This window comes from Sciurus carolinensis, chromosome 1 (genome assembly GCF_902686445.1).
Source record: "Sciurus carolinensis chromosome 1, mSciCar1.2, whole genome shotgun sequence".
Classification (NCBI taxonomy): domain Eukaryota; kingdom Metazoa; phylum Chordata; class Mammalia; order Rodentia; family Sciuridae; genus Sciurus; species Sciurus carolinensis.
Genome location: NC_062213.1, coordinates 3,800,319 through 3,812,319, shown reverse-complemented (window position 1 = coordinate 3,812,319; position 12,001 = coordinate 3,800,319). Strand labels below are relative to the sequence as shown.

The 12,001-nt window shown below is 50.5% G+C and overlaps 1 protein-coding gene across 1 annotated transcript in view; it reads right to left on the bottom strand.

The window, feature by feature from the left end:
- Positions 1-12,001, bottom strand: part of Ago2 (argonaute RISC catalytic component 2) — a 98,060-nt gene that overhangs the window by 13,031 nt on the left and 73,028 nt on the right. Inside the window, exons 13-16 of the mRNA XM_047540087.1 lie at positions 11,438-11,597; positions 8,447-8,537; positions 6,042-6,236; positions 3,994-4,128 (exon numbers count right to left, since the gene is read on the bottom strand). Of these exons, the coding sequence (XP_047396043.1) occupies positions 3,994-4,128; positions 6,042-6,236; positions 8,447-8,537; positions 11,438-11,597 (581 nt within the window). The remainder of the gene's footprint in view (positions 1-3,993; positions 4,129-6,041; positions 6,237-8,446; positions 8,538-11,437; positions 11,598-12,001) is intronic.

Here is a 12,001-nt window from a genome sequence, read left to right as displayed (position 1 = left end):
TCAGACATGGCAGGGTCAGCAGGATACAGTCAGCAAGCAAGCAAGATAGTCCACACCACGCTTTCTGGCCAAAGCTGCCCCAACAAGCAAGTTTTCAAATCGCTTAATGCATGTGCTTAGAGCACAGTGTAAAATCTAAGAGGTACTGACGACTGGACTTGCTGTCTTGGCTGGCTTTTTGCCCTCACGCCTTACACAGATGCACAGGATAAAAGCAGTCTTCACTGAAGCATGGCTCTAAGCGGCTCTAGCACTGCTGGTGACACTCTGACCTGGGGTCCAGGGGTACTGCCAGCAACACACTGAAGCAACATGCTTCTACAACCAAGCCGGGCAAGGACCCTCTGCAGGCCAGTGCCCAGCAGGTCCACACAGCATCAAGGCAGCGAAGCAAAGCCCTGAGAGCTGGCAGGGGCTCCCACAAGTGGCTGGCTCCTGGCCACCACCTGCAAGAGAGCAGTGCAGCTTCGTGAAATGCTGTGGAGAAGCTGTAATAAATACAGTTGCTCAATAATCTAACTTGAAGTTTGTAATTGTGGATTAGTTGGCCAAGATCCCACTATTACAAAACCCCTCAGTGCACATTCCTTTCTCATTCACAAAGCCACCTATGTATATGTTATTTTTAGTTATAAAATATTTCAGATATATATACAAAAAAGAAAATCTCCAGTGTGCTCCCTTGGTAGCTTTAGACTCATTATTTCACTTTTTGCTAGTGTTTAAAAAAAAAAAAAACAAACCTTCAGTTTATACATATATATATAAAATGTCAAAATACATATCTCATATATACATATACACACATATATATACATATCTATATATATATATATATATTTTTTTTTAAGTTGTATTGGACACAATTCCTTTATTTTTACGTGGTGCTGAGGACTGAATCCAGGGTCTCATACGTGCTGGGCAAGTGCTCTTCCACTGAGCTACAACCCCAGCCCCCAGCCCCTAAACCTTCCTTTTTTTTTTTGTGGTGCTGGGGATTGAACCCAGGGCCTTGTGCTTGCGAGGCAGGCATTCTACCAACTGAGCTATATCTCCAGCCCCCAATTTTTTTTAAGAATATTTTTATTAGTTGTTGATGGACTTTTATTTTATTTACTTATACATATATATGCGGTGCTGAGAATCAAATCCAGTGCCTCATACATGCTAGGCAAGCGCTCTACCACTGAGCCATAACCCCAGTCCCTCCAATTTTTAAAGAAAAAAAAAATCTGGGCTGTGATTCTAGCTAGTCAGGAGGATGAATCAGAAGGATTGCAAGTGCAAAGTTAGCCTTAGTAATTTAGTGAGACTAAGGACTGGGGAATGTAGCTTAGTGATAAAGTGCCCCTGGGTTCAATGCATGGTACCCCTCCCCCCAAAAAAATTATGTTAGGCTTGGGTCTCTCATTCCCAAGATAAAATGCAAATATTCAAAGATTCCAAACGAGTCCCAAATCTGGAATACTTTGGGTCCTCAAGCACTGTGGATAAGGGATGCTCGCTGTACACTTTTATATCTGTTTTATCCATTCAAGGCTACATCAGCAGTGTATTTCACTGTTTTTGCAGATTTGAAAACTCTATGTATGCATTACAAATACATATGCTACTTGCTTTTTTACTTAATACAACAGTTGAGAAGTATCTACTTGGTATGATATGTTGATTTTCCTCTGCAGCACAGAATGCTAATATATAACGCAGCACAATCTTTCTTCCTGTTCAATGGGTAGGTAAGTTTACTACTACTTTTGCCATCACAAGAAATATGTCTCCCTGCACTCAGGCATGTGACTTTCTCCAGGACAGACACCCAGATCATGCTGCAAGGTAGCTGTGGCTTGTGTTCCCTCAACCACGCGAGAGCTTTCATCATGACAACCCCCCACTCCACATCAGGGGCTGGGCCATGTGCTTAGTGTGAATCAACACAGTTAAACCTCTCAACATCCTCGCCTAGTGGAGAGCGATCCCAGCAGGCAAAGGGAAGCACAGTCAAGCAGCCAGTGTGTGCGAGGGCTAGAATGGAGCCCAGGCCACCTCACTCAGACCCTGTACCCTTCACCCCACCATAGTACCCAAGTTAGAAAACCAACCTCGGAATGTAAGCTGATTCTCCCTCATTCTTAATCTCTGAAATGGTACAAGTATTTTCCTTGAAGGTACAAACCTTACCTGAGAAACTCTGGTCTACACTTATAAACATGCCAAGTAACTTTTGGCCTCTGTGTGTTCCACCACACTTAAGATGACATGTTACTGAAGGTCTGGAGGATGTGTCTGCGAAGCTCCCTGGGCCCAGGACCTTCTAAGAACAACTGTATGACCCCTTTATGATCTATGCTGGTACAAGGTCCTCTTCCATTCCTTGTGGAGTCACGCTTGGTCTATCTTCAAGGAGGCAGGTTTTGATTTTAATCTCCTCTCTTGCTTCTTCATTTCTACTTATTTTCCATTCTGGGAAGGGGAAGAGGGTGTAGGTGTTTCCAGGAATAGCTGTCTTCGAAGCCTCCTTGCTTCCTGGCAACGGAGACCTGGGGACTGAGAAGAGGAAGGCGCCCAGCCCCAGGGTGCTGCAGCTCTCCCTTGGCTCCGGAATACTGAGGTCCCTTCTTTCTGTCCTGTCTTTATTCTCACTCATGGTCACTGTTCTTGTTTTACACCGAATGCATCTAAGTCTATAGGCTGTGCTGTTCTAGCTGCACTGCACAGGTTTGCTAGGAAACTTCTGGTTTTTGTTCATTTCCAAGGGCTCTGCAATTTTCATCCTCATTATATGTTTAATGCATTAGCTACTCAGCAGTAAATTGAAAGTTTCAAGTGTTCTTAAACTTCAATCCTACTGATTTAAAATTTAATTGTATAATGATCAAAACATAAGGCTTATTATACAAGATGTGAGGTATGGAAATGCGAGAAACTTCTGTGTCCCGGTAGAAAGTCAACTTCTGCAACCCTTTTGTGTGTCCCAGTCGCTGCAGACAGGGTTCTATCGAGTTACTGCATCAGATCATTCTTTTCACTCTTTCAGTTGTCAGTTCTCATTCATTTTTTGCCCATTCAACTTCTGATGAAATTCTGTCAGTTTTTGCTCCACTTTCTTTCACCTTTATATAATTTTAGGTCAGAGTACTGGGTACATTTAAGATCATAGTTGCTTTTGTTTTAATTTTTTTTTAGTTGTAGATGGACACAATATTTTTATTTCATTTATTTATTTATTTTTATTTGGTGCTGAGGATCAAACCCAGGGCCTCACACATGCCAGGCAAGTGCTCCACCACTGAGCCACAGCCGCAGCCCCAGGTGCTTTATCTTGATAGTGAATTATTTCGTTCACAAGACAAAATATCCCTTTCCTCGCTGTAGCACTTACCTTCTGCCTCTTCCATTTACACAACAACACTGCCTCCTTGCACTGGTGTGGCAGTAGGGCCACCAAGGCTGAGCTCAGTTACTCCCCTTCAGCACCGAGTGCATCTAAACGGCCACGGTCTCGCCCTGCTGCCACCAGTGCGAGGGCGATGGTTCTCGGTCTGGGTCCTGCCCTCCTGGGCACTCTTTCTTGGGCAGCTGCAGGACCATGAGTCCTGTTAGGCGTGCGGAAGACGCTCTCAGCTATTACAGACCTATGAAGGAGCTCCTCAGAACCACCCTGCACACTTCCCACACCCCCTCGAAGGCCCCAGCTGCCTCCATCCTACCACACTCTACGGCTGCCCAGTCCACAGCTGTGTGTCCAACGGGTTCTTAGAATCATCTCTTTTGGTATTTCATGAGATAAATGACATTTTGTGACTAGACCTTTCCCAGATCTGCGAGATTCACGAGATAAAACCGCTCCCAAGGCAAGGAGAGCCATCCAGGACACTTGAGGCAGGTGCCAGGAGGCTCTGCAGAGCGGGAGCCGAGTGTGGCTCAGGTCCAGGCTAACAGGAGGGCCCGGGACCCTAACGACCCTGTGTCCCTAGGACATGCCGTGGAGCTCACCCGCTCGTTCTTGTCAGTGCAGAAGAGCCGCGTGTGGTGTCTCTTTTGCACCACGATGAACGTGATCCCCGGCTGATAGTCCTTTTCCAGCTTAATGCAGGCCTCACGGATGGCCAGCAGTTCATGGTGAAGGACCTGAGGGGAGAGCAAGAAAGGCAGGCTTCGGGGTCATTCTAGGCCTCATACAACTGGAAGTAAACACCTTAACAATATGTACCACTTAAACGCAAAGGGTTAGGCCTTCCAGCTCTGCTAGTATGTGCCTGGACACAGAACTTCCTGTCTGGCTTCACGTTTCCATTTATACAGTGGAGCTAGGGACACCCAGGTTTCACGGCTAACCAGTTTTAAGTTAGAAAATGCATGAAAATGACGAGCCCAGCACCTAGAATATTCTCAGGTACATTCCTCAGGGGCTGAGGCACTGTAGAAGACTTACAAGCACTAACCAATTCAGTCATTCATTAAGCTGCTGTTTCTTTTTTTTTTATATAGATCTAATGTAAAAAACACTGGCTTAGGAGTCAGACCTGAATTTGAATCTGAGCTCTGCCACCAAAGAGTCATGTGGAAAACTACACACTTGACCGCAAACCTACCTGTAAAACATGTTCACACTACCTGAGTCCCGATGTGAAGACTGGGAGTGACGGGCAAAGCCTAAGTACCAGGCACTTTGAATTTTCGTTATTGTTTTGAGAGAGGGTCTTGCTGTATTGCCCAGGCTGTCCTTGAACTCCGAGGTTCAAGCTGTCTTCCTGCCTCTGCCTTCCAAGTAGCTGGGATGACAGTTACATGACTCTGTGCCTGGCTACACTATAGATCTTAAGCAAGACACAACCAAAATACTCTGTCACAACGTCTCAAGAACATACCTTAAGTTCTGGGTGCAGAAAACTCAGTTGTGGGATTCTGTAAGACAGAGTGCTCAGAGTGCTAAGAGTCTAGAAAGGCAGGTCCCTTCTCTAACAGGGAATGAGACTGTGATATGGGGGAAAAGGGCCAAGAGCTTAAGGGAGGGAGAAGAGTCCCCCTGGGGGAGCCCAGGTTTGTCAAGAGGCCGTGGGCTGGCAGCACAGTGGGACCCTGGGCTGTGAGGGCACAGAGGGAGCTGCCAGTCCAGGTGCTACAGCAGTTCAGAAAGGCCACTCGGTCAAGAAGCTGAGTCTATTCTTCTCCAGGGGATCCTGGATTTTAGGAGCACGAGCCACTGTTTCTACAGGGACCAGGAAGGCTAATGTTTGCACCTTGCCACATGGTATCAGTCTGTGACCAAGGAGGGCAGGTTCCTGTGCACCTGGAGCCTCTAAAAATGCACAAGGATGATCCTCCAGGTGTGGCCCCCACTGCTATCGCTTCTTAACAAAGCACTTGCTTTGGGAGTGAAGAAACAGACGTAGAACTACCCCAAGCTGATGGGGAGAATCTCAGGGTCAGGATGGAGTTCTACTGCCACTGGCAGGGCACCTTGACCCCTGACTGCCACAGGTACAAAAATCAGGAGAATAAAGCCATTTCCACGCCCTCACTCACCCTTGTAAGTGAGGCCGCTCTTACCCTTCCGGACCCACACTAGGCCCACCCATCTCTGTGCACTACTGTACCAGGGTCTGCTCACCCTGCCACTGCGGTACCCCCTCCAGCCTGTCCCTCACACACAGACAGGAGGGTTCCCAGACACAAGGCCCCTGTCTTGCAAAGACCTTGCTCCCCTGACACCTCTTCAAAGCCTGTGACAGCACAGGCCATGTGCTATGCTGCTGAAACACTACCAGCCAGGTATGACCCTCACTTCCATGACTCCAGTGACCAAGCTCACACCCACACCTCCTCCTCTTCCTCCACCCTGCCTCTGCATCACAGGCCTGAGCAGGGCCAGGGTCTACACAATCCCGTGTCCTGCAGACTCCACCCTGTTCACCCTTCCACACTTCGACCACATCAACCTTGGGCAGAGAGCCGCTGCCATCAGTCTGCATTAGCGTACTGCGGAATAATCTCAGACACCTGATGAGGATAGAAAGAGGCTCAAAGGGTGGACACCCAACCTGCTGGAACTGGCCTTCGGAGACGCCGTCGCGGTAGAAGATGATGCGGGTGGGCTTGAAGCGTGTGGACTTGTAGAACTGGATGAGCAGCTCACGCACCATGGCGGCCAGGTCCTGAATGATCTCTTGCCGGTGCTGCTGCACACGCACAGTGGCGCAGTAGCGGTTGGGGTGTGCATCCATGCTGCCCACGACCTGTGGGAACACGCACTGAGCATTTCGCAAGGCTCTCCGAGGCTCCCTCTTTCATGTGTGTGTGGGAAAAGGCCTGCAGGTAGGCAGAAGGGCCTCCAGTTGGATGTCCCAACACAGCAAAATGGTAGTGGTGTCCTTGCTTCCTCTGAAGGTTTGGTAACTCTTTTCTGAAGAACTCTCTACATTATCAACACACAGCAACCCAGATTTTGATTCTCAGGAAGGGTGAAACCTCCCAAAGGCCAGAGCTGGGTGAGCCAAAGTATGCAGATGCTCGCCAGAAGCAAGCGAACAGGTGAGCTACGAGGGTATGGCTCTCTGGTCAGGGCACCAAGGAACGCCAGGGTCAGTGGAGCTCAGCCCTGTGGGACAAGGACCAGGCATTCCCAGGCCCTGCTCACCTCTGACTGGGAGGCAAGCTCCTTATACTGGAAGGACTGAGGGAAAGCCTGTGCCCAGGGAAAGCAGGCTCCAGGAAGCCATGCTTCTCAGGAAACCCACACAGGACAGTGTTCCCGGAGCCATCCCCAGACTTCTCGCCTATGTCCTGCCTTGGGCCAAGATTTTCCTCTCAAACAAGTGAAAACAGACGGACCCTGTAATGTTAAGTTGATATAAACAGAAATAAATTAACATAAACAGAAATCTGTTTCTATTTATTGAGAATTTGGGGGGTTGGGATGAACACAGATTTCTGTTCCTAAAAACTTGAAAAAAACCCTCTGAAATCCAGAGACAATATTCAACATTATGCTTCATTTGTCCAGAAAAACAAACGCTAATAGGGACAGGTGAGGCAGGAAGATGGCACGTGCCCAGAGCTGGAGCCCAGAGAGCCAGCTGGGGCGCAGAGCCCAGCTCGGGAAGCCCTAGGGGCCTTCTCTCTGAACTCAGCTTCCTCTTCCACAAACCTGAGCACAAGTCAGCCGCCTCGAGCAGAGCTGCTAAGCGACTGCTCTCTGTCCGAAGGAGGAAGGAGCTAAAACGCACTCAGCAAAGCAAGAAACGCCGCTCACACGGGAAGTGCCAGGACCGTGGTTACCGGGCCAGGCAGCAGGACCCGCCTTGCTTATGTGACACTGATTTCCCAAGGTGTGCCCCACACACGTGCACACAGTGAACACGGCAGCTCCCTTCCTCCCAGGGCTCATCTGGCTTCCCCGTGCCCTGACAGATGCTCCTGCACCAGATTCCCTCCAGATTCATGGGATGACGTCCGCGTGTCCTCAGCACCTGTCATGAGCCAGGCACTGTGGTGGGGCTTAACTACATCGCCTCACAACACTCTTTAGAGGTCCACAGTAGTTTCCTCATTCTACACAAGTGAAAGCTCATGAATATTAAGCTTAATTGGCCCAAAGGAACGGCAGAGAACAGGGAGAGGCTGCAGGTGTGCTTCCATGTTCCTTGCAGGGCGGGAGCAGGGCACCCAAATTTACGGCCCTCAAACTCCCATTCCTGCCAGCAGCCCAGCACTGCTTTGAACCACTTCTGCCAAGGAAGCCAGGGCACTGTGGCAGGCTCAAGAACTCAAGGTGGCACCATAGGAGTGAAACCCAGTGGCTCCAGACAATGACCAAATGATGCTTTTTCCCACTGCTACGAGGCTTTTCAGTAAAGATGGCTCTCAAGTGACACCCTTTGCTCTCTGCACTCCAAAGCTTAAAACCTCACTATCAGGAAGGCATGTTTGGTTCCATCTTTTTTAAAATAGAAGGCCAGGATGGGGAGATAGCTCAGTTGGCAGAGTGCTTGCCTTGCAAGCACAAGGCCCTGGGTTCAATCCCCAGCACTGCAAAAAAATAAATAAATAAATAAATAAAATAAAATAAAATAAAATAAAAAAATAAATAAAAGGCCACTATAACAGTGATCCCAGGTCCTCCTGAGAATAATTGGCACTGCTAAGCAGCAAGGTTGAGGCCCAACTGAAGAGAATGGAAGGCCAGATGGGCAGCCAGTCCACATGTGTCCGTGCACAGTGCTAGTGCACATGACTCAGGGCTTCTTAGAGCCTGTTCCATGCCACCCTCAGTGTCCCCTTCAATCACCTATTTGCCATGAGGCCCTGAGCTCACTGAGCAGTTGGGCAAACCTCCATGTACTTTGGCCGTATGACTACAGAGATCACAGGTGCCTTGGTGGTCTCTGCAGGGTCCTTGAGCACCAGGCCATCAAGAAAGGACTCAGAAGAAAGCACTGACACTCACTGCAGCAATTGAAGGCTTCTTCCCGTCCCCTGCAGGTGGGTGAGTGACATCTGCTCCCAGAAAGATCACGGGCTGCTGGAACACTGGAGGCCTGCAGAGGGAAGTGGCATTGGAGGCCAAGGCTCCGGACATGGCCCAAATCTCTGATGATGTTAGTTACCACCACTGCTGCCTGGTTATACTTTTGAACAGAATTTTTACCTTTAAAGGTAACACAGAAACCTCACAGATAAATAACATGAGGGCCTCAGAGTAACCCTGAGGGAGTGGACCATGGATGGAATGTACCCCACCTGGCCTCACCATGCCCTGCTAAGCCAGAAGGCAGGAGCAGTGGGAAGTCCTGCTGCAGGTCTTGGCATGCTGTTGCTGTCAGGGTGCTCAGAGTGCATAGCAGCCTGTGACACCCTCATTCACGTGTGCAAATCACCTGCAACAACAAAAATCACACCTATGCCCAGCCACCTCCCCTGCCTTGCAGTCAAGCTCCCTGAATCTGCTAAACCCGTTACTGCCTCCCAGATTCCTAATCAACTTCACACTCCATGACAACCAGGTTCCTCTTTGCAAGGTCTCCAGGGACCTCCACCTCAGCTGGCCCAATGGACCCACACGCTGAATAGTACTGGAAGAATCCTATGCCTAGAAATGTACTAAGACCTCATTAAGTCATCTCATGACCCAGGACACACTTTCCCAAGCATCCAGAGACCTGGCAACCTTCCTCCCTGGCCTGGCCTCACCTTCTGTCTCCACTGTTGCTCCCCATGACTTTTAACACTGGACTTCCCAGCACTCAGTTCCTGTTACTCTCACCCTTGAGAGACCTCATCCAACTTCCTGGCTTTGACTACCACCCAGGATTCCAGAATTTCACTGCCTCTGGACATTAGATGTCTCCTTCCCACATTGACACATCATATGCATACAGGTGCTCTCCAGAGGCCTGAGCAGTAAGCCCGGGGCCTTCAGTTAGGAGCATGAACTTGACCTCTCTGGAACAAGGCCAAAGGCTGTGGAGTCATCCTTGCTTCTTCCCTTTGTTTAAAGCCCAAATCCACTCTGCCTGCAAGCCCCAGAGGGCTCTATCTTCAAAACAACCCACAGCCTGGGTGCTCCCTCTCCGTCTCTGCCTCCAGCCTGGCCCAGGCCCGCAGCACCCTCCACGCAGAGCCACAGGCGGCCTTCCAGAACACAAGTCAGGTGTGATGCAGCAGCTGTAGCCTAAGGACCCACCACACTTGTGGCTTTCAGCAAAACAACCTCCACCACGCCGATGGCTCCTGCTGCAGGGTCCTGGAGGCCACACCCTCGGCCAGATGCTCTTCTCCCAGGAACCTACTTGCTTGACACCCTGCCGGGAGGGCCCTCTCCCCTCACAAAACCCCATGTCCTCAGGCTCCCGAGCGCAGCCCCTGCCCCTGGCACGCCAGGCGAACGTCCTCATGGGCCATCTCCCCTCCATTAAAGGTAACAGCTGAGGTCCCAGTGCTCACTCTACGGCCCAAACCCCTCACACACGACAGGCACTCAAAACTACAGAGCCTGTTGGCTAATGGAACTACTCTTGGTGTGTCCTCACTTGTTCCCCTGAATGCGTGAGAGTGGAATTACTGCTTGCTGCAGAGCCAGGATCCACGTTCAGGCAGAGTCCAGGTTCATTCTGCATCACCACACCTCCTCTCCCCAGCTAGGAGGGCAACGCAGCCGTTCTTAAAGCGTGTCCCCTAGCCACCAGCATCAGCAGTGTGTGAATGCCGTCAGAAGAGTGAGTTCTTGGGCCCAAATCCTGAACTGCTGAGTCAGACACTGTGGTTAACCAGATCTGCAGGGGAGTCTCATGCTGGCACTCTGGTGTGGCCCCAGCATCGGGTGCTGGAGATGTGGTCCCCAGTGTAAGGATATTGAGAGGCAGGGCCTAGCAGATGATGATCAGGTCACTGGGACATCATCCTGGGAAAGGACTAATGCCCATCTTGCTGGGGTGAGTTAGTTACTGTGGGAGTCATTACAAAGCTTCCTCTCTCACCATGTGACCCCTCTCCTTCATGCACATGAGCATTCCCACCACGATGCCATTCACCATGAGACCTCACCAGAAGCCAGGGCTGGCAGCTTACTCTTGGACCTCTACTGTGCCTTTAAATAAACCTCTTTTCTTTGTGAACTTCCCAGCATCAGGTATTTCTTTATAACAACAGAAAATGAAAGGAGACACTAGGATAACTCCAGAGCAGGCTAGATCTGCACACAGGTGGTGCCTTCTCATCTCTTTTACACCAAGACAGTTTGGTTCACTGAATTATCTGGCTGTCTTCACCATTTTTGTTATTTCTATGTTAAGACAAGTGCCTGTGTCTTTAATGATAAGACCTCAATATTTGTTGCCAGGAAGACTGCTCCTTTTGCCTGTGCTGGAGGCCCTGGTTTCTGAGGAGTGGCACATGTGTACTTGGCTCTGCCCTCCAGTACCCAGGGCAGCAAGCCAGCTCCAGGGGGCTCTTGAGGAAGGCACAGCTGCTCACCCCTGCCCCCATCCCAGAGACATGCTGGCAGCTAGTGCTCAGTCAAATTTCCCGGACTGGCCTGGGATTTACCAACAGTGGTTCCTACGTGGCACTTTTCTGTCCAAAGTGCTCCGATCCTAGCATCAAGTATCATCCTTTCTCAGCCTCTTGCAGGGGGCACAGGAACATCCTGCTCCAGGTCCTGCAGGTGAACCGGGCATCCCTGTCCTGGTCAATCCAAGTGTGCCCTGCTCAGTCTCAGCCACACAACTCCTGGCAGGTCACCGGGAAGAGCACCCACTCTGGCCCTGCACTTGCCCCCTACAGATGCCCCTGGTCCCAGAGAGACTGTGTGTAGTCAGGGCCCTTGTCCCCAGCACTGTCAGCACTGCCCTCGCCCAGGCGCCTCTGCACACCTGCACACTGCCCCGCCCCACTGAAAACCATCCATGCACCCAGCACATGGGCAGAAGGGCTGGCTCACCTGCCCTGGGGCAGCAGGATGTTGTTGACGCCCCCCAGCTTGACATTGATCTTCAAGCAGAGGTTGGACAGGGTCTGTGGTGTGGTTCTCTGCACATTTTTCATCTGCACGCACTGTGTGGCCATCCCCAGCACCGTGTCACCCACACGCTTGACTTCAGCTGCAGGACACAAAGGTGCAACGTCACAGATTCTGCCAACGTCCCTTCCTTTGCTGGCATTAGGGCAGCAGCTGTCTGCAGCTTTCCTGCCCCCCAGCCCCCACCTGAACTGCACTGGCACAGAGTCCAACTGCTGTGGTTTCTCTAGACATTTTTTGACTGAGTGACTGCAGTTACCTACGTGAGAGGAACTCTGGCAGGTGGAAGGGCTGAGCTTCTGGCTGAGTGCTCTTCAGCACTGCTGTGCACCTGCGTCAGGCTCACCCTCAGCAGGATGGGACGCCGCGCAGGCACATCTCACCCCACCAGTCTGTAACCAAGAGCGCTTAAGTGACTTATCCAGGGCCACAGGCAGAAGATGTGGCTCTGCTGAGCAGGGTGACATCTTCTACCACAGAACAGGT